Genomic DNA, 24,642 nt, shown 5'->3' with positions numbered 1-24,642 from the left:
CCAGAATTTATACCCAGACAGGCCCGCCCACGTGCCCTCCCCACTCCTGACGCGTGATATTTGACACACTTGGCAGGAACCTGAATTCCACCGTGGCCAGGGCGGCCTGGACGAATGATGCAATGGGGGGGTCTTTCCAACAGGGGTCTGAGGGAAAAGGGCTAGGCATAGACCCCTGGGTTTGGGGAAAGAGTGCTGGGGGGTCTGTACTCCTAAATCTAAGGGAGGAGTCTGGGGTCTGTGCTCCTTGGTCTGAGGGAGGAAGGTTGAAGTCTAGAGGAGGCTGGGATCTTCACCTCAGCATCTGAGGGGAGGAAAGATGGGATTTTGGGGTCTTGGATCTAAGGAAGGGTACTTGTCTGCACTCCTGAGTCTGAGGGAGGAGGCTGGGGTCTGCATTCCTGGGTCTGACGGAGGTAGCTAGGGTCTGCACTCCTGGGTCTGAGGGAGGAGGCTAAAGTCTACACCCCTGGGTCTGAGGAAGGTGGCTAGGGTCTGCACTCCTGGATCTGAGGAAGGAGGCTAAAGTCTATACTCTTGGATCTGAGGAAGGAGGCTGAAGTCTATACTCCTGGGCCTGAAGGTGGCTGGGGTCTTCACTCCTGGATCTGAGGGAGGAGGCTGGGTTCTGTACTCCTGGGTCTGAGGGAGGTAGCTGAAGTCTACAATCCTGGGTCTGAAGGTGGCTGGGGTCTGCACTCTTAGATCTGAGGAAGGAGGCTAAAGTCTATACTCCTGGGTCTGAAGGTGGCTGGGGTCTGCACTCCTGGGTGTAAGGGAGGAGGCTGGGGTCTGTACTCCTGGATCTGAGGGAGGAAGCTGGGGTCTGCACTCCTGGGTCTGAGGGAGGAAGCTGGGGTCTGCACTCCTGGGTCTGAGGGAGGAAGCCGGGGTCTGTACTCCTGGGTCTGAGGGAGGAAGCTTGGGTCTGTACTCCTGGGTCTGAGGGAAGAAGCTGGGGTCTGTACTCCTGGGTCTGAGGGAGGAAGCTTGGGTCTGTACTCCTGGGTCTGAGGGAGGAAGCTGGGGTCTGCACTCCTGGGTCTGAGGGAAGAAGCTGGGGTCTGCACTCCTGGGTCTGAAGGTGGCTGGGGTCTGCACTCCTGGGTCTGAGGGAGGAGGCTGGGGTCTGGCTCTTGGGTACTATGAAGGAACCAGGGGCCTCAGACTTTCTGTGTAAGCAACGGAGTTTGTGTAGTTCATCCTCTTTGAATTTCAAGGTTCAAGGTGCTTTGGGGGTCTGAGGCTTTCTTTAATCATCAGGAGAGCTGCATCAGCCGCGTGTAAGAGGAGTCCTCAGCTCAGCAGGTGGAAGCCTCCCAGCTGGCCACAGGCCAGTCACCCTCACCAACCCCTGTTTAGCATTCAGGTCCTGTGCTCAGCTGCTGTCCTCCCTGATGCAATCCTATTGCTTCTTTCACCAGACACTGTCCTGCACAGGTGCTCCCCAGATGCCTTGGGGGATGGGTAGGATCAGGTTCTGTGAGGGGGAAGAGCTGGATGGTTGCTTGCAGGCAAAGGCATGCTGGGGCAGATTGCTGGGTCTGTAGGAGAAACCCTGAGCAAGGACTCTTGGGAGTGAGACAGGAGGCTGGGCACTGACTCCTAAGCCCCAGGGAGCATCTAGGGGAGGAGACTGGAGAATGCACCTTTAGGTGTGAGGTGGCCATGGGACTCCGCGGCGTGAAGAAATGATCTAATCTTGGGCCAACCCAATGGAACTTCTGAGTCTTTGTAAGGTGTCAAGGCGAGGCTGCAGGCCCGACTCTGTGCAATTAATTAAAGGGCTCAAGACAATGGGAGGGCCTTTGTCCCTAGCTTCACTAGATGCCTGTCTAAAAAGAATGTTGAACAACTTTCTCTCTCCTTTTGGCCAGAAAAAGCTACCTGCTGTGTTTGCCAGTCTAGAAAGTAACAGCTGGACCCCAGACTTTAGAATTACCACAAAGGACGGACTTGGAGCATAGACAGTGTGTGGTGTGTGATGTGTAGGCGGCTACAAGTAGAGGCTCGGACTTGGGTTGTGGCAGCTGGCAAACAGGTTCTCCATCCTCCTGGGGAGGTGCAGCGGGCGGGGTTGGAAGAAGGAGCAGGTGCCCAGGCTTCGCTCCGTTGGGGCGTGGCTACTCCCAGAGCATCCAGCTAAGGGAAGCAGAAGTCCCGGCACCGGAGAAGGAAACGCGCATGGGACCTGAGCTCCCGGCTCCAGCCTTGCCGCCCGGGCGCTAGTCCCCTGGTCCATACAGAGGATACGGCAGCTTCTGGGTACGAACTGGGTTGTCCATCGTGGAGTCAGAGAACCCAGAAGAAGAGACAGGGGCGCAGCGCCCATCCACCTGGGCGGAGGAGAGGGCGCAGCGCCAGGTAGGATGCGGCTCCGCCTCCTGCTACCAGCCCTACCCGAAGGGCGGAGGCTGTGCACCTTGGAACCCTGCCTCTCCCTCTCTCTCTCCCCACGGGTCTCTGAGCCCCAGCCTTCAGTCAGTTTCAGGAAGGAAGCTTGGAGCCGGAGGGCTGCGGAGCCAGGGCTCCCCACCTCAAGCGCGCAGCCGATGAAGGCTACATTTTTGGAACTGGAGCTCAGGCAAAAGAATTCGTTTGCACCACCGGCAAGAAGCTCAGGTTGGTGGCACTGGGGATGTCATCCCCCAGGGATGACAGGTATCCAGGCCCCTCTTCTTACGTCTTCCTCAAAACATGGGCTACCCCAAACCTCTCCCCATTAAGAGTCCCTTCCCTCCTGACAGAGCAAGGATCTCAGGAAACTAAACCAGCTCATGGAAAGTTTAAAAGATCCATAGGCCTCTTTCCGGGATGCGGCTTTTGTGAGCTCTCATTTGTGCTTGCAGTAGGCTTTTTAACTATGTAGCTGCCTTGGAGTCATCCAAGATTTTGTAAGTGACCCCTCAATAGGTTCACCAAGCCAGACATGGGTTGAATCATTCTTTAGTATGTAACTGGTCCCTCTGTGGGGTAGACAGATGTTTGTTCCCGTCTCACGGGAAAAGTTTTACGACATCCAGGGCCTTGCTTTGACGGTTCTAACGTCCCTCCTCTTTACCTGGGCTTCCCCTGGCTCCCAACTACTGCCTGGGAGGCAGAATGTGCCCTTAACATAGAGGTGTACCCCAGAAGGCTGAGGTGTGAGGTTCCCAGAAGGCCTCCAGATCTCCCTGTCTTGCAGCCGCTCATTTGCATAGCTCCTGACCCCACTGTAGTTTCTAGAGCTTGAGGAGTCCCAGACTAGGAGTCCCAGACTCGGTGGCTCATACCGCGCGTGCGCCTTCTAACTCACCTCTCCTCCCCGTAGCTATGTGGACTCCCAGCCGGAAGCAGCTCTGCCTGGCATTTCTGTCGGTCTGTGTGCTCTCTGCCGGCTCCTTCTTCTTCCACCTGAATGGAGGAAACTTCTTTCAAAATGCTCTAACTTTCTCTGTCCTGTGTCCAGACTATCACCTGCTGAAGTCCCCAGTGGCCATGGTATGCCTACCTTATCCGTCGAACGCATCCAGTGGCTCCCCTTCCTGTCCCGAGCAGTCCTTGCTCTCTGGGACTTGGACAATCACCCCCGGAGGCAGGTTTGGTAACCAGATGGGACAGTATGCCACATTGCTGGCCCTAGCCCAGCTCAATGGCCGCCGGGCTTTCATCCAGCCTGAGATGCATACCACCCTGGCCCCTGTGTTCCGAATCTCCCTGCCAGTGCTGGACCCTGAGGTGGACAGTCTCACGCCTTGGCAGCACTTAGTCCTACATGACTGGATGTCAGAGGAGTACTCCCACCTGGAGGACCCGTTTCTCAAGCTGTCTGGTTTCCCCTGCTCTTGGACCTTTTTCCATCACCTCCGGGAACAGATTCGCCGGGAATTCACCCTGCATGACCACCTACGGGAAGACGCACAGCGCCTGTTGAGTGGGCTCCGGATAGGCCCTGCAGGCATCCGTCCTCAGACCTATGTGGGTGTTCACGTGCGTCGTGGAGACTATTTGGAGGTGATGCCTAACCGCTGGAAGGGAGTGGTGGGTGACCGAGCTTACCTCCAGAAAGCCATGGACTGGTTCCGGGCCCGGCACAAAGACCCCATCTTTGTGGTCACCAGCAATGGCATGAGATGGTGTTTGGAGAACATTGACACATCCCACGGTGATGTGGTCTTCGCTGGCAACGGACAGGAGGGTACGCCGGGGAAGGACTTCGCACTGCTCACCCAGTGTAATCACACCATCATGACTATTGGGACCTTTGGCTTCTGGGCTGCCTACCTGGCTGGTGGTGACACTGTCTACCTTGCTAACTTCACCCTTCCAGATTCAGAGTTTCTGAAGATCTTCAGGCCTAAAGCTGCCTTCCTGCCCGAGTGGGTGGGCATTAACGCAGACTTGTCCCCGCTGCAGGCTCAGTTTGACCCCTGGGAGACAGACAGTCTTTTTAGACTGGCTTGACTCATCAAGGGTCAGCCATCTGTGTCTCTCTGCTTTGGAGTATGTCTGCCATCATCCTGGAGCTGGGGGCACTCATGGCTGGACTTGCCGATGAGCCTTTTGGAGTGCTGGAGTGCTTTACAGACATTTCAACAGGGTAGCATTTTCTGACGGCAGGGGAAGCCCAAGTCAGCACTGTAAGTCACACTCTCTTCTGACTTTCCTGGCTCACCTTAGAATCTCTGGACAGCTGCTTCTGGGTTAGGGAGGCTAAAGAAAATCCAGACTTACCAGCTGGGCCTCCTGAATTCTTGGAGTCCTTCTAGACTGTTCCTGAGAGCCTGGTCTGGTCCCCATGCAGCACCCTGCAGGGCCCTCCCAACACTAGACAGTGAAGAATTTAATGACGGTGGATGGAAAAGCTCAGTGCCACCTCCTGCTGGAAACATGGAGTGATGCGAACCTTTCAGGAGCCAGATTCTTGTTAGGGAGATGAGAATAATTTGAGCACATATGAATTCTGTCCAACTCCTTGGCTCCAGAGAAACTTCAAAGACTTTTATTTAGGGTGGGCTAAAAGTGGGCTAGAGGAGAGAACCGCTGTTGAAATGCTCCTTAAGGAGCAATGTTTAAGGTGCTCTTTAAAAAAAAAATTCTAGGGGTTGGGGATTTAGCTCAGTGGTAGAGCGCTTGCCTAGGAAGTGCAAGGCCCTGGGTTCGATCCCCAGCTCCGAAAAAAAGAACCAAAAAAAAAAAAAATTCTAGAAACTTTTTTTAAAAAGAGAGCTTAAAAGTTAAAGAATTATACAAATTAGTCCTGAATTTAGGATCGAGAAGGTTTCTTCTTCTGAAGATGCTATAAGGGATCTGGGATCTGTGTTCTGGAGGTAACCAGGCCTCCAGAAAAGAAGGGTATACCCCTGGGCTCACAAAATCTTAAATCCGGCTTTGAGAAGATCAAGGGTGAAGGATCAGAAGGTGTTCCAGAACTGTGAGCTCAGCCTAAGTCCCTATAAAACACGGGCTGGAAGCAAAGATGGGACATTTGGCTGACATCAGGTATACTTGATGCTTTTTCAAGAACGGAGAAAGTTTCCTCAGATAGCATTTAATCTAATTGTATTCCCTTCCAAGACCAACTTCTATTCTTCTCAGGGAGTTTCTGTGCCCTTTTCCCCAACTTGGCCTGTACAAGCTAGAGAAGGGGGCTGTGAATTAAAGGGCCACATCGCCAATACATGTATCTGATATTTTTTGGAGCTGACCGTGTAATGCATGTGTGAGTGTGCAACACAATAAAACTGTGTGTTGTGAGTGTGTGTGTGTGTGTGTGTGTGTGTCTACTGGGGACATTCATGTTCATGACTCACGGATACAGTAGCTAGTCAGATCTGGTAACCCTTTCTGCAGGACTTGTGGTTCACTTTCCTTTCTCTGAAAACTTCGGTACTGGTCACCAGACCTGTCCTATGTTTTGTCTTATTTTGAGATGGTCTCTGTAGTCCATGCTGGCCTAGAACTCGCTCTGTAGACCAAGCTGGCCTGGAATTCGTGGCAGTCTTCCTGCTTCAGTCTTCCAAGTGCCAGGACTACACGTGTGGGTCACCATGCTTGGATCCAGGCCTCTCCTTATCTGGGCTTGAGGCAAGAAGGGAAGAATATCACTATCAACTATGGTTTCCATGCTTTGGGACAGATCATAAAGAGACGCTCCAGTGCTTTCTGGGAGTTGTAGTCCTAGTTTAGAAGACTAGTTTAGAGACTCCCGCATCTCTTTATCTGGACACCAAGGTTTCTAGTCAACCAGCGGGCACCCTGCGAGAAACCTGGGGTCTCTGAAGACACGAAAGGAGGCTAGAGCAGGTTACCGGCTTCCGTTCCGGTCCGTAGGTGCTGGGAAAGTTCTACGAAGGGACTGCCACCCTATGACGTCATGGTAGGATGGGCGGGGCCTGCTTTGTTGCAATCCAATCAAACTTAAGAGTTGGATTTCTAGCTGGAGGCCTGAGAATTACTTCTAAGGGAATTGGGGTCCCACATGTGGGATGTGGCCCGAGTGTTTTGTGAAGAGGGGACGACAAATGACTCTTGGAGTCAGTAGAAAAACACTAATTTCCTCTCCCAGTCTCCCAGGAACAACTCTTAGTCGTGAGAAAGTATTTTAAAAAGTCCTCAGAACCTGAGCTGGGCGAAGCAGCGCTTGAAGGCTCGGAGTTGGAGAACAGCTATTAAAGGGTGTTTTTTAAGGTACTGGGGGGGAGGCCTGAAAAGAGTCTGTCCTGAAAGCTAGGGGTCTCAACCTTGAGAATAAGTAAACAGGTGCCCCAGAGACTGGAGGATGGCTTTGGAGGCATGATGAAGCTTTTGTAGGTTTAAGTGTCAGCTTTAAGGATTTGGGATTTAAAAATTTTTGTTCTGAATAGTTTATCCAAGTTGGTAATATCTAAGTTGGTTACTTGTTTGTTTTTTTTTTTTTCTTTTTTTCGGAGCTGGGGACCGAACCCAGGGCCTTGCGATTGCTAGGCAAGCGCTCTACCACTGAGCTAAATCCCCGACCCCAGTTGGTTACTTGTTAGATAAATTATTTAATTATATATTTAATTAATTAATTTGGAGACAGTCTCAAGTAGGCCACGGTGGTATTGACTTAGCCTCCCAAGTGCTGCTACCTGTTTTTTTTTTTTTTTTTTTTTTTTTTTTTTTTGTTTCTCTGGTTTGACTATTGAATGTTTAGTTTGCGGTGTCACATGTTTTCCGGGCTTGAAAGTCTGAATGTTGATCTATTCTTGGGTTCAGAGTTATATAAGAGTTCAGGGTAGCTGGGGAGTGAGCCCCTGGATTGGAAGTCGGAATGGGGTGGGGATGGAGGTGGGCCTGAGTTTGGGATCTGGCTTAATAGTTTTCAGGGATGCAATGAGGATCCTAAAGTTTGAGGTCCAGGAGTCCGAGTTCACAACTTTGGGTCTTTGATTAACGATATCTCCTTTTACTTGGGAATATCTCAAAGATCCTCATATTGAGCTTTGGAATCCTCTAAGACTGATTTTGGCTTCTGTTTAGCACCCTCCTCCCTGCCCTTAGGTTTGGGGTGAGAGAATCCTCCTCCGGCGGTGCTGGCAAGCTGTGCGTTCTGGCCTCCATGGGGCTACATTTTACACTCTTGCTGGCAGCTCTTGCCAACTGCCTGTGTCCAGCAAGGCTCTGCATCATATGTGACCCGTTTGTGGTGGCTGCAATAAAGACTTTGGAGCAGAATTACCTGCCTACCCACCTGGCGCCCGAGCATCACGAAGATGTAATGAAGAGGGTAGAGCAGGAAGTGAGGAACTTCGCTGATCTGCCCTTGAATCAGAATACCTTTCTGGGGGTTGTAGGTAAGGAGGGCAGGCCATGATGCAGACCTCGGCAGCCTGGGAGAAGGGCTGGGTCCAGAAGTCCTCCTCTACAGGTGACAGGGACTGTAGGTAGAATGAAAAAGTGGCTGGGTGTAGTGATCCACGCCTTTATTCCCAGTACTTGGGAGGCAGAGGCAGGCAAATCTCTGAGTTCCAGGTCAGTCTGGTCTACAGAGTGAGTTCCAGGACAGGCAGAGATACATACTCTCTAAATCTCTATCTATCTATCTATCTATCTATCTATCTATCTATCTATCTATCTATCAATCATGTATCTATGTATCTATGTATCTATGTATCTATCTATCTATCTATCTATCTATCTAATAGATATTAGAAAAGTCTCGGGATATAGAATCATGAAGTCTTTCTCCATAGCTCACAAGTACAGGGTCTAGCAAGTTCGTATGACAAAACTACAACTCCCAGAAGGCAAATTGTTAGGCCTTTAACCAGGTCTCTCTTTGCCCGAGGGCTTCACGGGTATTGTACTTTCTGTGAGGTAGCAAGCCAATGAGCTAGAAAAGCTGGAGTCTGGGGTTCTATATCTGCCCTCCACACACAGATGAGGACACACTGGAACAAGCATCCTGGAGTTTTCTGAAGGATCTGAAACGTATCACGGACAGTGACGTAAAAGGTAAATGTACCCAAGGATATGGGCAGACCCTCAGAGAAATCATGGCTGGTGATAACTTAAAGCAGATGCGAAGATCCGTGTCTCTGCTTGAGAGCCACTCTGGCTCTGCAACTTCTTAGCCAGGTGACCTTGAGCCTGGGGTCTGGCAACTTCCTCAGCTTCAGCGTGGAGGTCGTGAGCATCTTCCTCTCTCACTGGCCGTGAGGATTGAGTGAAGTAACGCGAGTGCATTTCATAACCCAATGGCAAGCTCTGTGTTCAGTGCTTGGTCTTGTTGTTCTCCCCTGAAGGGCTAGACTATGAAATGCCAGCCCAGACATGGGGGGCATGCGTGCCCTCCTAGCTCAGGAGGTTAAAGCAGGAGGGCTGATTAAGCCTAGAGCTCCAGAACAGCTAGGACAACAGAATGACATCCTTTCTGAGCAAATAAGAGAGTGGCACTGGTTGTGGTGGGACACACCATTAATCCCAGTCCTGGGGAGGCAGAAGCTGTCAGATCTCTGAGTTTGAGGGCAGCCTGGTCTACACAGAAAGTTCTAGGCCAGCCAGGACTACATGGTAAGACCCCAGAAAAGAGAGAGAGAAAAAAAATGAGGGGTCGGGATGTTGGATGTGGTGGTGTACCCTTGAAGATGGAGGCAGAAGGATGAGGTGTTCAAGATAGCCCTCAGCTACACGGTGAGTCTGAGGTCACTTGTCGTGGTAGCCACAGTATATGGGATGCTAAGCTGTACCTCATACCTGAGTTTGGGGGACTCTTCTCTGGCTCTGCTTTCTCCTAGGAGAGCTCTTTGTAAAGGAGCTATTTTGGATGCTTCGTTTGCAAAAGGACATCTTTGCCACCCTTGTTGCACGTTTCCAAAAGGAAGGTGAGGGAAGATGGAGGGCCAGGACACACACACACACACACACACACACACACACACACACACACACCCTTGGGTTCCTTAACTCTGCCTCCACTCCCAAGAACACCTTGCCCAGGTCCTTCCCTACCTGCCCCACAGCTCCTAAATCTCAGACCTCTCTGTTCAGCATGCACTCCTCGCTTTGGGGCATGGTAGTAAAGCCCGTACTTCCAAGCACTTAGGAGGCTGAGGCAGGAGGATTGCAAGTTTGAGGCCACCTTGGGCTTAGTGCTGAGATGCTGAGATAGAAGGCCTTTCTGTAACTTAACTCTTGTGACTTGATGGGTGGAAGCAGGAAGTTAAATGTTACAGGTCATCCTCATTGACATAGCAAGTTTGAGACTAGCCTGGGCTACATGAGACTCCTTTCTAAAAACAAGAATAAATCTGATTTTCTTTCTCTTTCCCTCCCTCCTTTCTCCCTTCGGAGGCAGTTTATTGTCCTAACCAATGTGGTGAGTCCAATATGCATAACTTGCTCCTATTGCCCCATGAGCCTCCCCTCCAACACTCTCTCCAGCTTGGGTTTCTTAGGTCGTGGGCAGTGTTGGGGCTGCATCCCTTTGGTGGGGAGCACTAACAATCTAGACACTGCAAACAGATGCCCAAAGCCTACCCCTTGCCACACTCTGTTTAGCACTACCTCTTAGTGGGAGAATACAACTTTAACCTTTGCCCTTCAGGCACGATGTCGCAGACTCTGATCTGGTGTAATAAGTGTGAGAAGCAGATGCACTTCTGTCGGAAATCCATGGATTGTGGAGGTGAGGATGCAACCCAGCGTAAGAGCCCAGTGGGGGAGAGGGGGAGAGGCCTGGAAAAGAGGCAGCTGCAGCAGGGCTCTCCCAGAAGTAGCTGCAACCCCCTCCTTCTCTACAGAGCGCCAGATAGAGGTGCATCGCTTGGAAGACATGGTCTTGGACTGCCAGCTCAGTTGGCATCACGCTTCTGAGGGACTTACGGATTACAGTTTCTACAGGGTGGGGACAGCCGACTCCGGTGACCCTTGACCCTAAGTCTGTTAGACCTGTAGGAGCCCCTGGGTGCCCTGCCCTGAACCAGGCCCTCATGGCCTGTTAGAGGTATCCTCTACTGATCCCCAGAGAGATCCCATGCCCTGACCAGGGACTTGCAGCTCCCAGCCACAATCCCGTGGACGGCAACCAGTCTGATGCCTCCTGTCAGGATTAGGGAGGTCAGCAGTCCTAATTCCTTCTTCCCCTGCACTGAGGCCCCATGACCTTCTCACCCTGTACTCCCCCCAGTTCCCAATTCCCCAGGCCTCTGTGACCCCTTGAGCTTGGGTCTAGGTTTGGGGGAACAGTTCTGAGACCTTGCTGTCCAAGGGAAAAGACCCTTACCTGACCAAGACGATGGTGGGTCCAGAGGATGCTGGCAACTACCGCTGTGAGCTGGACACCGTCAACGCGGGTCCCGCCACCATCATCTACTACCATGTCACAGGTCAGTCTGGGGGTTGGAAAAGTGACATTCAGGATGGGAGAAGCTCTGGAGGTGTGGCCTCATCTGTGGGGCCTGATTTACTTTGGGCATGGCCTTGTTGTTGGCTATATAACCAGGGTCTGTGCTGAGGGGTGTTGCTTCTCTTAGAAGGTCTGTTTCCCGGTCGTGGAGGTATGGGTTCCTGCCTAACCAGGTTGCCTTAGGCCTCAGTTGAACTTACTGCGGTACCCACGCTCTAGAGAGGATTTTGGGGTTGCTGTTTCCGGCCGCTGCCAGGACTACCCTCTGGCTTTCCTCTGTCAGTATTGCCCCCAAGGTCTGAGGAGGAAAACCCACCGCCGAACATCGTAACCCAGGAGGAGCAAGAGACCCCTGTCCAGGTGATTGTACCGACGCTGGAGCCAGAGCCGGAGCCGGAGCCCATACCTACAGTTACCCATCGTCCAGAAAAAAAATTGAAAAGCCGCCTCTTAATACTGTTGATCCTTGGCTTCGTGGTTCTTGTGGCCAGCGTCATTGCCTCGTGAGCTGTTCAGTGGGAAATTTGGAGGGAGGGTGGGCCTTAGATAAAGTGGGCTTACACGGAGGGAGGGAAGAAGCGTGGGTGCAGTGGGGCAAAGGCATGGACAACGAGATGGGCTTTTGAAAGGAGCATGGCTTGATAGAGGGGTTGGAGGCTTGGGTAAGAGCCTGGTGTGAGGACAGAGGCAGGCTGGCTGGAGGGGAGGGGCTTGGTGGAGGGGAGAGGCGTGATGCAGAGGAGGGGCTTGATGTAGGGGAGGGGTTTGGTGGAGGGGAGGTGCTTGATGGCAGGAAGGGGCTTTATGGAGAGTGTAGTTTTGGATACGGAGAGATTTAATAGAAGGATGCAGACAAGGGCTTGGATGGATAGATGGACAGACAGACGAGGCTTCAATGAAAGGGCAGGGCCTGGTGGAGGGAGTGATTTGGAGGGGGCTGGGCTTGGGTGGAGGGAGGGGCTTCCTACAATCTAGTGCTGGCACAGGACAGGAAGCTACTGGGCACCTTCCTTTGGGGCTCACTTAGGAAGACAAGGCTTAATAAACTGTGAAGTTAGGCTTGTGGGGGTTTAGGGAAGTGTGTACTTCACTCAACCCATGACCTCATGTGGTTCTGTGCACCTATGTCTGCCCCAGGGTACTTCACTTTAGAAAAACCAGAGTTAAATCGAAGAATGAGGAAAACAAAACCTCTGCGGCAGAATTCAAGTCAGAGGCGGAGTCACCCCAAAAGATGGGATCGAGGAAGCTCTCTCAGGCAGAGTTTCACACTGACTCTTCGGATAAGGTTGAGGAAGCAGATAACTAATAAAGATTTGATGTGTTGTCTCAGTATTTGACTTACTCTCAAGGCCTGGTCCTGACTTCTGGATGCACCTCCCGAAACCCCAACTGAGGGGGCTGTAGCTGGAACATGGAGCCTCCCTTTGTAGGCCATGAGTGGTGGGCCCAGAATCAAGGCACAGGCCAGCCCTGCCTCATCTCCTCCCCCAGGCCTGGTCTCCTCACAGGACGCCCCCTCCCCGCTCTTCCTGCCGGGTTTCCTCTTGCCTTTTCCTGTCCTCCACCCAGTGCTGGGAGCTTGGGCAGAGGAAAACACTTTACAGAGGGATTAGGACTTAACGGAGGCCAACGGCACCAGGGCCTCCGGGTGCTACAGGACCCGAAGCAGGGTAAGAGCCACAGCAATGACTCACCCATCCTGGGACCTAGGAGTTCATTGCTTTGCCCCTCTAACTCCCTGGGATTCAGGAACCAGAACTGAATCGCTCTTCCGTAGCTTCCCACCCCACCCCACCCACTGTGGCCTTAGGGCTTGGGGCCTTACCCTCTTTCCTTAGGGCCATGCTATCTGGTGAACGAAAGGAGGGCGGAAGCCCCCGCTTTGGGAAGCTCCATCTCCCTGTGGGCCTGTGGATCAATTCCCCAAGGAAACAGCTCGCCAAACTGGGGCGGCGCTGGCCTAGCGCTGCCTCTGTCAAGTAAGTGGCCAACCTCTATGGTGTGCCTGCCATCTGTCCCTATTTATCTCTGAGCCATGCCAGGGACCCTACAAAAGTGGGCAATGATTCCTGTCCTAAATAGACAAGTGACGGGGGGGGGGGTGGCAGTGGAACAAGGTGACAATGAGGCACAGAGGAGTGCATCAGGCTGGATGGGCACTGGGATGGAACACAGTAGACATCTCTCTGTTCACTTTATTTCTTACCAAGGGTTCTATCTTTATTATATTACTTATCTTACCTCCATTCTTCCCACCTCACACCACCATCTTGGTTTTCTGCCCCCACCCCTGTCTGTGTCCCTCTCTTTGGTTCTTTGTCCCTGACTCTGAGTTTCTGTCCCTCTCCCTCTCCCGGTTTTTCTGTGTCTTCGGCACCTCTCTCGGGGTCACTTTTTCTCTGGGTGTCTCCCTGTGTGTGTGTGTCTGTCTCTCAGTGTGTGTCTCTGTCTCTGATTCTCTCTTCTGCGTCCTCTCTGCCCACTTCCTCCTCAGGTCCTCGTCCTCCGACACGGGGAGCCGCAGCAGCGAGCCCCTGCCGCCACCGCCGCCGCCGCACGTGGAGCTGCGGCGCGTTGGTGCGGTGAAGGCGGCGGGGGGCGCCTCGGGCAGCCGAGCCAAGCGCATCTCGCAGCTGTTTCGGGGCTCGGGGGCCGGCGGCGCCGGGGGTCCTGGCACGCCCGGGGGCGCGCAGCGCTGGGCCAGCGAGAAGAAGCTGCCTGAACTGGCGGCGGGTGTTGCTCCGGAGCCCCCGTTGCCCACGCGCGCCGCGGTGCCCCCGGGAGTGCTCAAGATCTTCGCGGCGGGGCTGGCGTCGGGCGCCAACTACAAGAGCGTGCTGGCTACGGAGCGATCTACCGCGCGCGAGCTGGTGGCGGAGGCGCTGGAGCGCTACGGGTTGACGGGCGGCCGCGGAGCGGGCGACAGCGGCTGCGTGGACGCCTACGCGCTTTGCGACGCTCTGGGCCGACCCGCCGCTGGCGTGGGCGGTGGCGAGTGGCGCGCGGAGCACCTGCGGGTGCTGGCCGACGCCGAGCGCCCCCTGCTGGTGCAGGACCTGTGGCGCGCGCGGCCAGGCTGGGCGCGGCGCTTTGAGCTGCGCGGCCGCGAGGAGGCCCGTCGGCTGGAGCAGGAGGCCTTCGGTGCTGCGGATGCAGACGGTCAGCCGGGGAAGGGCATAGAGACTTGGGGCGGGACCTAGGGGACAGTGGGATGACTTGAGTCTTGGACAGGAGGTGCTGGGGGCGTGGCTTACAGAGAAGCGGCGGGGCCTGCAGGATAAAAGGCAGGGACCTGGGTGTGCTCGGGTTCTAGGAGGTGCTGTTGGCGGGGGCTGGGGGAGGGACGGGCACAGAGTAGGAAGATTGGACTGGACGTGCTGGAGTGAGGTGTACACAGGGGAGGTGGAGCCAGCAGGACAAAACTGGTGGTGCTACTGTGGGGCGGGACTTACAGACGGGGTCTGATAAGGGCAGTAACATGGTTAAGGAGTATACCCTACATGATATATCTCTTATTACTTTACCTTTGGGGTATAGTTTATTTTATTTTAACCAAGACAGGGTTCTGCCGTGTAGCCCTTGAACCCTTGATTTTCTAACCCGAGCCTCTCAAGTGCTGTAATTATAGGTGCACCACCACGCCTACACCATTCTTTCAGTTTGAATCTCAACGAACTAGGTGAAGGTTCAATGGAATAACGTATATAAAGGGCGTAGCACAGGCTTAATAAAGAATAGGGAGGGGGAAAGAGTTGGTCCAGCCGATTAGAGCATTGGCCTACTCTTTCAGAGGACCCCGGTTTAGTTCCTAGCACCAACATGACAGCTCACAACCGTCCTTAACTCCAGTTCCAGGGGATCTGACATCTTCCCATAGACACACATTCAGGCTAAACACCAATGCACATAAAATTAAAAAAAAAGTTTAAATGTCTTTTAAGTTTAAATGCATAAAAAACAAAAAACCCTGCATGTTGAAAGAATGAACTTCTAACCTGACAACTCCAAGTTGGAGTCGGGCAAAACCAATGTCCAGAGTTAACAGCCTTTATTTCCCCACAGGCACAAACGCCCCATCTTGGCGGACCCAGAAGAATAGGTCTCGGGCAGCATCTGGCGGGGCAGCTTTGGCCAGTCCTGGTCCAGGATCAGGATCCGGGACCCCCACTGGGTCCGGGGGCAAGGAGCGATCTGAAAATCTGTCCCTGCGTCGAAGTGTGTCTGAGCTGAGTCTACAGGGGCGGAGGCGGAGGCAGCAGGAACGCAGGCAGCAGGCACTTAGCATGGCCCCAGGGGCGGCTGATGCTCAGATGGTGCCAACGGACCCTGGAGACTTTGACCAGTTGACCCAGTGCCTCATTCAGGCACCCAGCAACCGTCCTTACTTCCTTCTGCTCCAGGGCTACCAGGATGCTCAGGTTAGCACCATCTCCCCTACTCATAGAGCCACACCAGAAGAAACTACAACACCAGGAACGCCTTGGGTTGAGGCCCCTCTCCAGTATAATGGCAGCTCCCACAGGGTTCCCAAGTAGGAAACAGCACAGTGGGAGCTGAGGTGGAGGGCAGATACAAAGATCCCATTTGAGGGGTATAGTGAATGTTTCCTTCCATTCAGAGTTGGAAGAAAACATGATCTTGGTCAAAGGCCAGTCCATTGTCAAAAGGACAGCCCTAGCAAACATCCGTTTCTTGAAGGAAAGTCTGTGTCCTGGGTCAGGGAAATCTTTGTTTGGTACCTAGATACTTGTTCTGGGAACGGCAGCTCTCTCGATAGGAGAAATAGGCTAATCCACTTATAAAGGTTCACCTGGAAACCACCTGACCTCTTGTTTATGGAGGCAGTGAAGCCCGGATGTATTTTCATGTCTGTAGTTTTGAGGATTGAACCCAAATCCTTGCACCAGCTAAGCAGGTGCTCCATGTTGTGTTTATAAAAAGATAAAGAGAAGGGATATATGTTTTGGTGGATGTGTGGTGAGGTAGGGGGAAGGGGGTTCCTCTGTGGCCCATGCCGAGGCATCCCTTCCCCCTGAGGGACCAGCCACACGACGGTATAATATAGAATAGAGTATATTTAAGGTATGGGGAATGGAGTTGAGAGGGTAGCAGGGACAGAGAAAGGCAGAGAGAGCAGAGGAGTAGAGGCTGGCCATGAGCATGTGGAGAGAGAGAGAGAGGGAAAGGGAGTGGGGAGAGAGTGGAAGAAGGCAAGAGTAGGAGCAAGAGAGCAGAGATAGCAAGCAGCCCCTTTCACAGTGAGTCAGGCATTCCTGGCTGTTGCCAGGTAACTGTGGGGCGGAGCTTAGACAAGGCTTTATCCCTGAAAAAAGCTCCTAATCCTCACTGGTGGCTTCTAGACAGGCAGTGGACTTGTGAACCATTCTCGCAGCCGTTTAATTAGGGACAGGCGCTCCAGGCAGATCCTCCTGCATCAGCCTCCTGAATGCTGGCACGACATACCTGCACCATCAGGCCATGTTTCTGTGTATTACATATTCGAGTGTCCCCAGAACATGAGTGGTAGGTTTATGTTCAGAAGGGGATCAGATGGCGCATCCATTTTTTAAAAAAATATTTATTTATTTAATGTATATTACAGATGGTTGTATGTATATTACCATGTGGTTGCTGGGATTTGAACTCAGGACCTCTGGAAGGGCAGTCAGTGCTCTTAACCACTGAGCCATCTCTCCAGTCCGGCGCATCCATTTTTAAAGATGGAGGCGAGTCCACTTTCAGACCAGGGTCTACTGCAGTTTATCCTTCCACTCAGTGGATCGAATAGGGCATGTAAGAAGGGGCCCCTTTGAAACATCTACGAGCATTTCTAAAAGGGCTGCTGTCTCAGTGGAGGTCTCTGGGTGTCTACTTTGGGATAGGGCTATCGAGAGCTTCCATTAATTGATGGGGAGAATCTTTGAACCTCCGTCCTGAGTCATGGACGAGTGCATTGTAGACATGTTTTCTTGGGAACGAGTCCGTCACTGGGTGGAAAGAAATGAAAGTCTGTTGTAGAGGAGGGGGCTCTTCTTGTAAGGGCACTTTATTGGGTGGAGCTAATAGAATCCCCGTGGTTCATGGGGTGTCTCCAGAAAGACGTCCGTTCATTGCTTGCTTTGGGATGATTGCAAGAGAAACTGTTACTCGACAGGAAAACACACTGGAGAATTGACAAGTAGGGTTCCAGAGTGATGGTACTGACAGACCGTTTTAGGAAGGCGGTAGGATGTCTGTGGAAGCCCCCGTTCCCCGGGCTGGGTGGTACAGAAGCGTTCACTAAAGGAACCGCACTGTTCATTCAGAAGAGTCGAGAAGGCGATTCGCTGGAGAACACTGTTTGGAAATCTCTCTTTTTGGGGGGGGCCAGTAGAGGCCATGCAAATGATATTTATTAAAGGGTGGACCCGGGGCTAGAGAGATGCCTCTGCAGGTAAAAGACCCGAATTCTACACCCAGATCTCACATGGTGGAAGGAGAGAACCAATTCACGAGTTTCCTTTGACCTCTACATAAATGCCATGGTGCTGCTACCCTCTTCCCCATTACCACGCCCCCCCCCAAAAAAGGGGAAGGAACCACAAGGTGTTTTTGGAAGAGGGTATTCATGGGCAAAGAATGCTCAAAGAATCCTTTGAGAACCCAGGAGACATCCCGGAGGTTATCATCATTTAAAGGGGATGTGGGGTGAAAGAATATAGTGTGGGTGAAGGATGCTGTTTGGACACATTCATCCCCACAATAGCAACTTCTGCTTTGCTTTAGGACTTCGTGGTGTATGTGATGACACGAGAGCAGCACGTGTTCGGCCGGGGTGGGCCCTCGTCGTCCCGCGGCGGATCCCCTGCCCCATATGTGGACACCTTCCTCAACGCCCCAGACATCCTGCCTCGACATTGCACGGTGCGCGCGGGTCCTGAGCCCCCAGCTATGGTGCGCCCATCCCGGGGCGCCCCGGTCACACACAATGGCTGCCTTTTGCTGCGCGAGGCAGAGCTGCATCCCGGAGACCTGCTAGGCCTGGGAGAGCATTTCCTGTTCATGTATAAGGACCCCCGCGCCGGGGGCTCTGGTCCCGCTCGGCCACCCTGGCTGCCTGCGCGCCCCGGGGCCGCGCCACCGGGTCCGGGCTGGGCCTTTTCTTGTCGCCTGTGTGGCCGTGGCCTGCAGGAGCGCGGCGAGGCACTGGCTGCCTACCTGGACGGCCGCGAGCCGGTGCTGCGATTTAGACCACGAGAGGAAGAGGCGCTGTTGGGAGAGATCGTGCGCGCTGCAGCCTCGGGCGCAGGAGACCTGCCACCACTCGGGCCCGCCACTCTGCTGGCGCTGTGTGTGCAGCATTCGGCGAGGGAGCTAGAGCTGGGCCACCTGCCTCGCTTGCTGGGCCGCCTGGCCCGGCTGATCAAAGAGGCCGTTTGGGTGAGCGCCCCCTTGTCCCACAAGTCTTTCGGTTGCCCCCTCTCTTTTCCATCAATAGCCACCCATCTGAGTCATTTCTGCCACATTCCTGCGGTCCCCTATATAAGTTTCCCACAGTATCTCTTCTACCTCTACCAGCTAGCTCCCTGTTCAAGCCTCAGGGAAGAGGAAACTACTTTTCCCATGATGCTTTGAGATGGGCTCAGCTAAGGATACACGTAGGGTCCTGGGAATGGTGGGTACATGGGTGGGCCCCAAGAAGTGACTACTTTTAAATTTTTAGGTTTGTTTAGTAGTGCTTGGGATGGAACCCGGATCTCTTAGTATGCCAGACAGGTGCTCTACTGCAGAGACATCTCCCCAGTCCCTTACTGGTGGATTCTGGGCAGGTGCTCTAGTGCTGAGTAGAGCCTTATACATGACCTGTCCCTGAGGATTCTCGGCACTGCATTGCGGAGCCACATCCCAGCCCTCTTTTTAGTTTTTATTTTGGAGGAAAGGTTTCACTAAGTTGCCTAGGCTGACCTTGAACTTGAGATCTTCCTGCCTCTGTCTTTGGAGCTGTGGATTCATGGAGGAAAACCACTCTAGAATGTGGGAGGAGGCACCATAGGATGAGAAGCGTGAGAAGCCAGAAGAAGTCATTGTGGGGATTGAGTTGGTCAGCCCTTTGGGCATGGGGCAGGGAACAGTAAAATCATCAAAAATCCCCAGTGGATCTGTCAGTGGGACCAACACTGTAGAAGTGACTGGAAGGGATAATTCAGGATGAGGGGGGCCAGTCTCATGGAGTGAGGTCCTAGAGGGGCCAGAGACTTTCATGGTAGTAAGAAGAAACTCCATTTGAGCCGAAGGGAAGGAAGTAAACAGATCGCTTGTTAGGGTGATCAGTGTTAGAACGGGAGGAACACGCCTGGTGGCACAGACCTGTCATCCCACCTACAAAAGCGGCTGAGGCAGGAGGATTACAAGCTCAAGGTCTGGCTGAGAAAGTTTAAGACCTGTGCCTGGGCAACTTAGTCAGACACTGTCTTGAAATAAAACGTGGAAAGCCACCAGGCAGTAGTGGTTCCATCACTTTTAATCCCAAGCACTCAGGAGACAGAGGCAGGTGGATCTCTGTGAGTTCAAGACCAGCCTGATCTACAGAGTGAATTCCAGGACAGCCAGGGCCACACAGAGAAGCTGTGTCTCAAAACAAACAAAAACAACAAAAGTCAACCAAACAAAAACCTTAAAAACAAAAAGTTAAACGGCCTGAAGCTGGATGCGTGTGACATATTTTTGTAATTCCAGCACTTGGAGGGGGCAAGGCTAGAAGGATTGCACTAAACTGGAAGCCAGTCAATGCTAATGGAAGTCTTACCAACAGAGAGGTGTGTGCGTGAGTGGGTGGTGTGTGTGTGTGTGTGTGTGTGTGTGTGTGTGTGTGTGTAACTGGGAAGATGACTCACGGAGTAAAGTGCTTGTCTTATATGCCGGAAGTCCACGGACCCGTGTAAAAGCTGGGCAGACATGGTGACCACCTGCCATCCCAGCACCCAGGGAGCAGTGGCAGCGTTCCCTGGAGCAGACTGGCTGGATTAGCTGGATTAATGGGTTCCAAATTCAGAGACAGCTCCTACCTCATTAAAGTGGAAAGTCGCCAAGGGAGACATCAACATCAACCTTTAGGCCTCCACACACGTGTGTACCCATACGTATGCAAACACAGAGTCAGCTCTGCACCATACATGCACACACAGAGAGACACATGTGTGAGCATACATGTGCTTGTGCTCAAGAAAGGTCCATTTAGGCGAACTAATTTGCATCGTCTCGATCCCCTCAATCCAGCCCCTTACATTGATTCTTATCTTACTGTTCTACAGGAAAAAATTAAAGAAATTGGAGACCGCCAGCCAGAGAAGTAAGAGAAAGCTGGGGTGCACAGGTCTGGAGAGCCACAGGGTTGGGTCTAGAGCTCAGCTCTCCCATGGTGCCTTAGAGCAAGTCCTGTGACTCCTTGGGTGGGGGAAAACGCAGGCCTTGGAGTTTGGTCTTTGTGTTGAGCCTCCTCCTCTTCTTCCCGTAGCCACCCAGAGGGAGTTCCTGAGGTGCCTCTGACCCCAGAGGCTGTGTCTGTGGAGCTGAGACCGCTCATACTGTGGATGGCCAATACCACAGAGCTTCTGAGCTTTGTTCAGGAGAAAGTGCTAGAGATGGAGAAAGAGGCTGACCAGGAGGGTGAGCTGAGGCCGGGGGCCTGCTTTGTCCTGCCGTCATGCCCTGAACCTGGAGAGCTAGGCTCTAGCAGCCATCCTGTTCCTCCTCTCACCCCTCCCCCCCAGGCCTGTCCTCGGACCCTCAGCTCTGCAATGATTTGGAATTGTGTGACGAGGCCTTGGCCCTCCTGGATGAGGTCATCATGTGTACCTTCCAGCAGTCCGTCTACTACCTCACCAAGGTGCTGCTCCCCTCTGAAATACTCTCGCTTTCCATTTAACTGACAGCGTTGCTCTGACTGACGTCACTTCCTTCTCGACCTAAGAATTCTAGCTCCTTGGAGTCACTTCCCATTTTACCCTCTGACATCACCGTCTTTCTGGTTCATTTCCTGTCTTTGCTCTCCTTATGTCTTATCCAACTGAGCTGGTTTCCTCTGTTTCAATCACTTTTTTTTTTTTTTTTAAAGCTCACACTTGTGAAGTTTACTGTTGTGTGTGTGTTTGCTGACATCACTTCCTGCATCTGACTTCACTTCCCTTTTCTGAGCCTTGGTCCTTTTTGGCACTGAAGTATTCTTGTGGGGCTTGATTTCCCCTTCTACCACCTTTGACCTTACTATTGCTGATCGGGTTTTGGTCATGGAATAATACTGGGTTCTCTTATCGGTGAAATAAGAGGGAATCTCCCAAAATATGTAACCTGTATGCTCTGGGAGTAGCCTTGACTGTGAAACCCTTTCCTCTGAGGGTTCCTTTCTTGTATGTTCTTGACAAGTACACTCTTCTGTTTTCTTTGTCATTGCCTTCATTTCCTGTCCTTGGCTTGCTCGAACCTCCCAATGGCTGGCTGCCACCCAACTCCTACTTATGGACTCTCCATTCTTTTAATTTCCTTTGGAAATTCTGTTCAAACGTTTCCTTAACTGAAGAAGGTCCCCTTTTTGTCCAGTGTCCTGTCCTACATGAGAACTACAAATTACATAATGCAGGAGAGATGCTCTTAAAATATCTAAGATACTTCCCGAAGACATTTCTTAGGACAGGTCCTTTCAGGGAGCCTAATTCCTGCTAGAAACCCATCTATGAAATAGAAATTTGATCACAGAGTACCCTGGGAATGGTGAAGATAGAATGGACTACAATTCCCTGAAGCCCTTCATGGAATTCCCCATTATCTTCATTGACTGTCACTCTTCTCAAGTTGTTGCTTCTGTTTCCTCCCCAGACTCTCTATTCAACACTGCCAGCTCTCCTGGACAGTAACCCTTTCACTGCCGGGGCAGAGTTGCCGGGGCCTGGTGCAGAGCTGGAGGCCATGCCACCTGGACTCAGGCCTACCCTGGGTGTGTTCCAGGCAGCTCTAGAACTGACCAGTCAGTGTGAGCTGCATCCCGACCTCGTGTCCCAGACTTTTGGCTACTTGTTCTTCTTCTCCAATGCATCCCTTCTCAACTCGCTGATGGAACGAGGTGAGGGTTGTGCTGGGAACAGCCAGGAACTACCTACACCTAATCTAGGCAGACATACTGAGGCTCAGACTTCAGCTTTGGAAGGAGGTTGACTCATCGCCTCCCATCTCTTCCTACACAGGTCAAGGCCGACCTTTCTATCAGTGGTCTCGAGCCGTCCAAATCAGAACCAACTTGGATCTCGTTTTGGATTGGCTGCAGGGGGCCGGGCTGGGTGACATTGCCACTGAGTTCTTCCGGAAGCTCTCCATTGCCGTGAACCTGCTGTGTGTGCCCCGTACCTCCCTGCTCAAGGTGACTACTGGTCAGCTTTGTGTGGCTTTGACTGTTGATAGCCCAGCTCAGCCATCCTCTGTATTCAGCCTCTCTTTGACCCCAAGTCATCTCCAGCCCGGGAGATGACTTAGACACCATGATGGTCCACTGGCAGGTACAGAAGTCAGTGTCAAGTGTGACTGAACATGGATGTCTTGATGCTTCTGAATGCTGGTGGAACTTGCTAGAAATAGTTTTCTATGCCCCATGTCTTAGACAGGTTGAGTCAGAAATTCTGGTTTGAGACAGAGGGAAATGATGGTTAAGCATTTGTTGAACATAAGCTGTATGCTGGGAACTGTGACAATCATGTCAACAAACACCCCATTCAAAGTAGATTGAAAAGGGAATCAGGTAGATCACATAATCTTACCCTTTTTTTTTTGAGATCTTGCTATGTGGCTCTGGTTGACCTGGAATCCACTAGTCTGGCCTTGAGCTCACAAATGATTCACCTGGCCCTGTCTGAGATGCTGGGATTAAAGGTGGTCACAACCACACCCAGTTCCCAGATGGGTCCTCTGCAAGAGCAGCAGTTGTTCCCTCCTGCTGAGTCTCCACTCCAGATCCTTAATTTCACTTATGTCTAGCTTATTACAGTACTGGGGGTTGAGCCCAGGGAGTTGCACGTCAGGCAAACACTGCTGCCAACCTGCATCTCCAGACCTCTTTTTACTTTTTAATCTTTTTTTTTTTTAAAGGTTTACTTCTTTTATTTTATGTATGAATACACTGTAGCTGTCCTCAGACAGCACCAGAAGAGGGCATCAGATCCCATTACACATGGTTGTGAGCCACCATGTGGTTGATGGAATTTGAACTCAGGATCTCCGGAAGAGCAGTCAGTGCTCTTAACCACTGAGCCATCCCTCCAGCCCTGCTCTTTAATCTTGAGATAGAATCTCACCGTGTTTCCTAATCCTGGCCTGTACTTTGAATCTTCTTGCATCAGCCTCCTAAGAAACCGGGATGGCTAGCTTGCCCAGTGAGACCCAGCTGTCGTGATAGATGTCTAACTTGGGGGTTTTCTCTAGGCTTCATGGAGCAGCTTACGGACTGACTACCCCACCTTGACTCCTGCTCAGCTCCACCATCTCCTCAGCCACTACCAGTTGGGTCCTGGCCGCGGACCACCACCAGCTTGGGACCCACCACCTGCAGAGCGAGATGCTGTGGACACAGGTGTGCAAAAATGGGTCAACAAACAATTGAGATGTCTTTTTTACTTGAGACCCAAGAGTCCTTGTTCCCAGACCTCCCCTCTTTCCTACCCGGAATTCTGGATGAGAATCTGGACCCTTTGATGTGGCAGGATTCAGACGCCCTCTCCCACAGGGTTTAAAGAATGGCTGCAATTATAACAGTAGTAGGGCTGGCTTACTTTGGGGTCTCCATCAATGAGCTAAGAAGAGTTCAAACATTTGTGTTTTCACTTAGACTTAATCCCCTAGCCTCTTCTCTCCACAACTCTAACCTTAACTCTAACCCAATTAACATAGGAATAGGTTTCTCCATCCTCCGTAATCTCCCAAGATTAGCCCAGCCCATCCTCAAGGATCTGGGGAACCTGGGACACTATTTTCCTGGTAATGGGCCTTTTTGCCCTAGTTTTTTGGGGTTTTCGAGAAATTCTCTCTGTAGCCCTGGCTGTCATGTAATTCACTCTGTAGATCAGGCTGGCCTCGAATTCAAAGAGATCTGCCTGCCTCTTCCTCCTGAGTGCTGGGATCATGTGTCACCTCCTTGACCTTTTTACCCCCTAGTTTTAACTAAAATTCCCATCATGCCTTGGAACGCAGAGAACCACGTTTCATGCTGGGATTTGTAGTTTTTTCTTACGGCGACAAGCCGCCTCACCCTTTTGCTGAGTCTTTAACTCGGTTTTCCTTATACTCACAGGGGATATCTTTGAAAGTTTTTCCTCGCATCCTCCTCTCATCCTACCCCTGGGTAGCTCACGCCTGCGCCTCACGGGCCCAGTGACAGATGATGCATTACACCGAGAACTACGCAGGCTCCGTCGCCTCCTCTGGGATCTTGAGCAGCAGGAGCTGCCAGCCAATCATCGCCATGGACCGCCGGTGGCTGCGACACCTTGAAAACCAATGACAAAGAAACGCGCGCAGCTTGAAATTGCACCGGTTTTTAAGGGAGCCCTCCTGGGTGTAGAGCATTTTGGGAGTTGTAGTTTTCCCCGAGCAGACAGCTGAGAGTTTGACTTGTTGGGTTGGTAGATGAGCGGACAATGGGAAGATGGGCTTGGGATGTGAATTCCAAGAAGTAATAAAAGTATCTGTGGTATTGACCTCGCTTGTCAAGACTTGGGGACATTAGCAAAGATTGTTTTTTAAGGTGCCAGGGACTGTGTTTGGAACGTTGG

At 52.1% G+C, this 24,642-nt stretch overlaps 3 protein-coding genes across 3 annotated transcripts; all 3 read left to right on the top strand.

Annotated features, from left to right (window-relative positions):
• Positions 1 to 2,592: 2,592 nt before the first annotated feature.
• Positions 2,593 to 5,074, top strand: Fut1 (fucosyltransferase 1 (H blood group)). The gene is made up of 2 exons (XM_032893628.1): positions 2,593 to 2,622; positions 3,311 to 5,074. Exon 2 carries the CDS (start codon positions 3,313 to 3,315, stop codon positions 4,441 to 4,443), a length of 1,131 nt encoding a protein of 376 aa, XP_032749519.1. The 5' UTR covers positions 2,593 to 2,622; positions 3,311 to 3,312; the 3' UTR covers positions 4,444 to 5,074.
• Positions 5,075 to 7,151: 2,077 nt separating this feature from the next.
• Positions 7,152 to 12,184, top strand: Izumo1 (izumo sperm-egg fusion 1). Its single transcript, XM_032893627.1, has 9 exons — positions 7,152 to 7,796; positions 8,383 to 8,457; positions 9,240 to 9,326; positions 9,800 to 9,820; positions 10,049 to 10,129; positions 10,245 to 10,345; positions 10,676 to 10,829; positions 11,133 to 11,352; positions 11,987 to 12,184. The coding sequence occupies exons 1-9, from the start codon at positions 7,562 to 7,564 to the stop codon at positions 12,156 to 12,158; spliced, it is 1,146 nt and encodes a 381-aa protein (XP_032749518.1). The 5' UTR covers positions 7,152 to 7,561; the 3' UTR covers positions 12,159 to 12,184.
• A 105-nt stretch (positions 12,185 to 12,289) lies between these two features.
• Positions 12,290 to 24,568, top strand: Rasip1 (Ras interacting protein 1). Its single transcript, XM_032893626.1, has 12 exons — positions 12,290 to 12,522; positions 12,691 to 12,831; positions 13,347 to 14,011; positions 14,915 to 15,270; positions 17,618 to 18,271; positions 20,143 to 20,180; positions 20,346 to 20,497; positions 20,602 to 20,717; positions 21,704 to 21,947; positions 22,069 to 22,241; positions 23,297 to 23,444; positions 24,162 to 24,568. The coding sequence occupies exons 2-12, from the start codon at positions 12,695 to 12,697 to the stop codon at positions 24,359 to 24,361; spliced, it is 2,883 nt and encodes a 960-aa protein (XP_032749517.1). The 5' UTR covers positions 12,290 to 12,522; positions 12,691 to 12,694; the 3' UTR covers positions 24,362 to 24,568.
• The last annotated feature ends 74 nt before the right edge of the window (positions 24,569 to 24,642 follow it).

This window comes from Rattus rattus, chromosome 2 (assembly GCF_011064425.1).
Source record: "Rattus rattus isolate New Zealand chromosome 2, Rrattus_CSIRO_v1, whole genome shotgun sequence".
Classification (NCBI taxonomy): Eukaryota; Metazoa; Chordata; class Mammalia; order Rodentia; family Muridae; genus Rattus; species Rattus rattus.
Note: the sequence above shows the minus strand (reverse complement) of the source record. Positions and strands in the feature narration are given on the sequence as shown.

Coding starts and splice junctions, on each gene's coding strand:
- Rasip1 (XM_032893626.1), top strand. CDS start 12,695: ATGCTATCTGGTGAACGAAAGGAGGGCGGAAGCCCCCGCTTTGGGAAG. Junction 14,012..14,914: donor CGGTGCTGCGGATGCAGACG/GTCAGCCGGGGA, acceptor ATTTCCCCACAG/GCACAAACGCCCCATCTTGG. Junction 20,498..20,601: donor GAAAGAGGCTGACCAGGAGG/GTGAGCTGAGGC, acceptor CCTCCCCCCCAG/GCCTGTCCTCGGACCCTCAG.
- Izumo1 (XM_032893627.1), top strand. CDS start 7,562: ATGGGGCTACATTTTACACTCTTGCTGGCAGCTCTTGCCAACTGCCTG. Junction 10,130..10,244: donor GAAATCCATGGATTGTGGAG/GTGAGGATGCAA, acceptor CCTTCTCTACAG/AGCGCCAGATAGAGGTGCAT. Junction 10,346..10,675: donor CGGATTACAGTTTCTACAGG/GTGGGGACAGCC, acceptor GCTTGGGTCTAG/GTTTGGGGGAACAGTTCTGA.
- Fut1 (XM_032893628.1), top strand. CDS start 3,313: ATGTGGACTCCCAGCCGGAAGCAGCTCTGCCTGGCATTTCTGTCGGTC.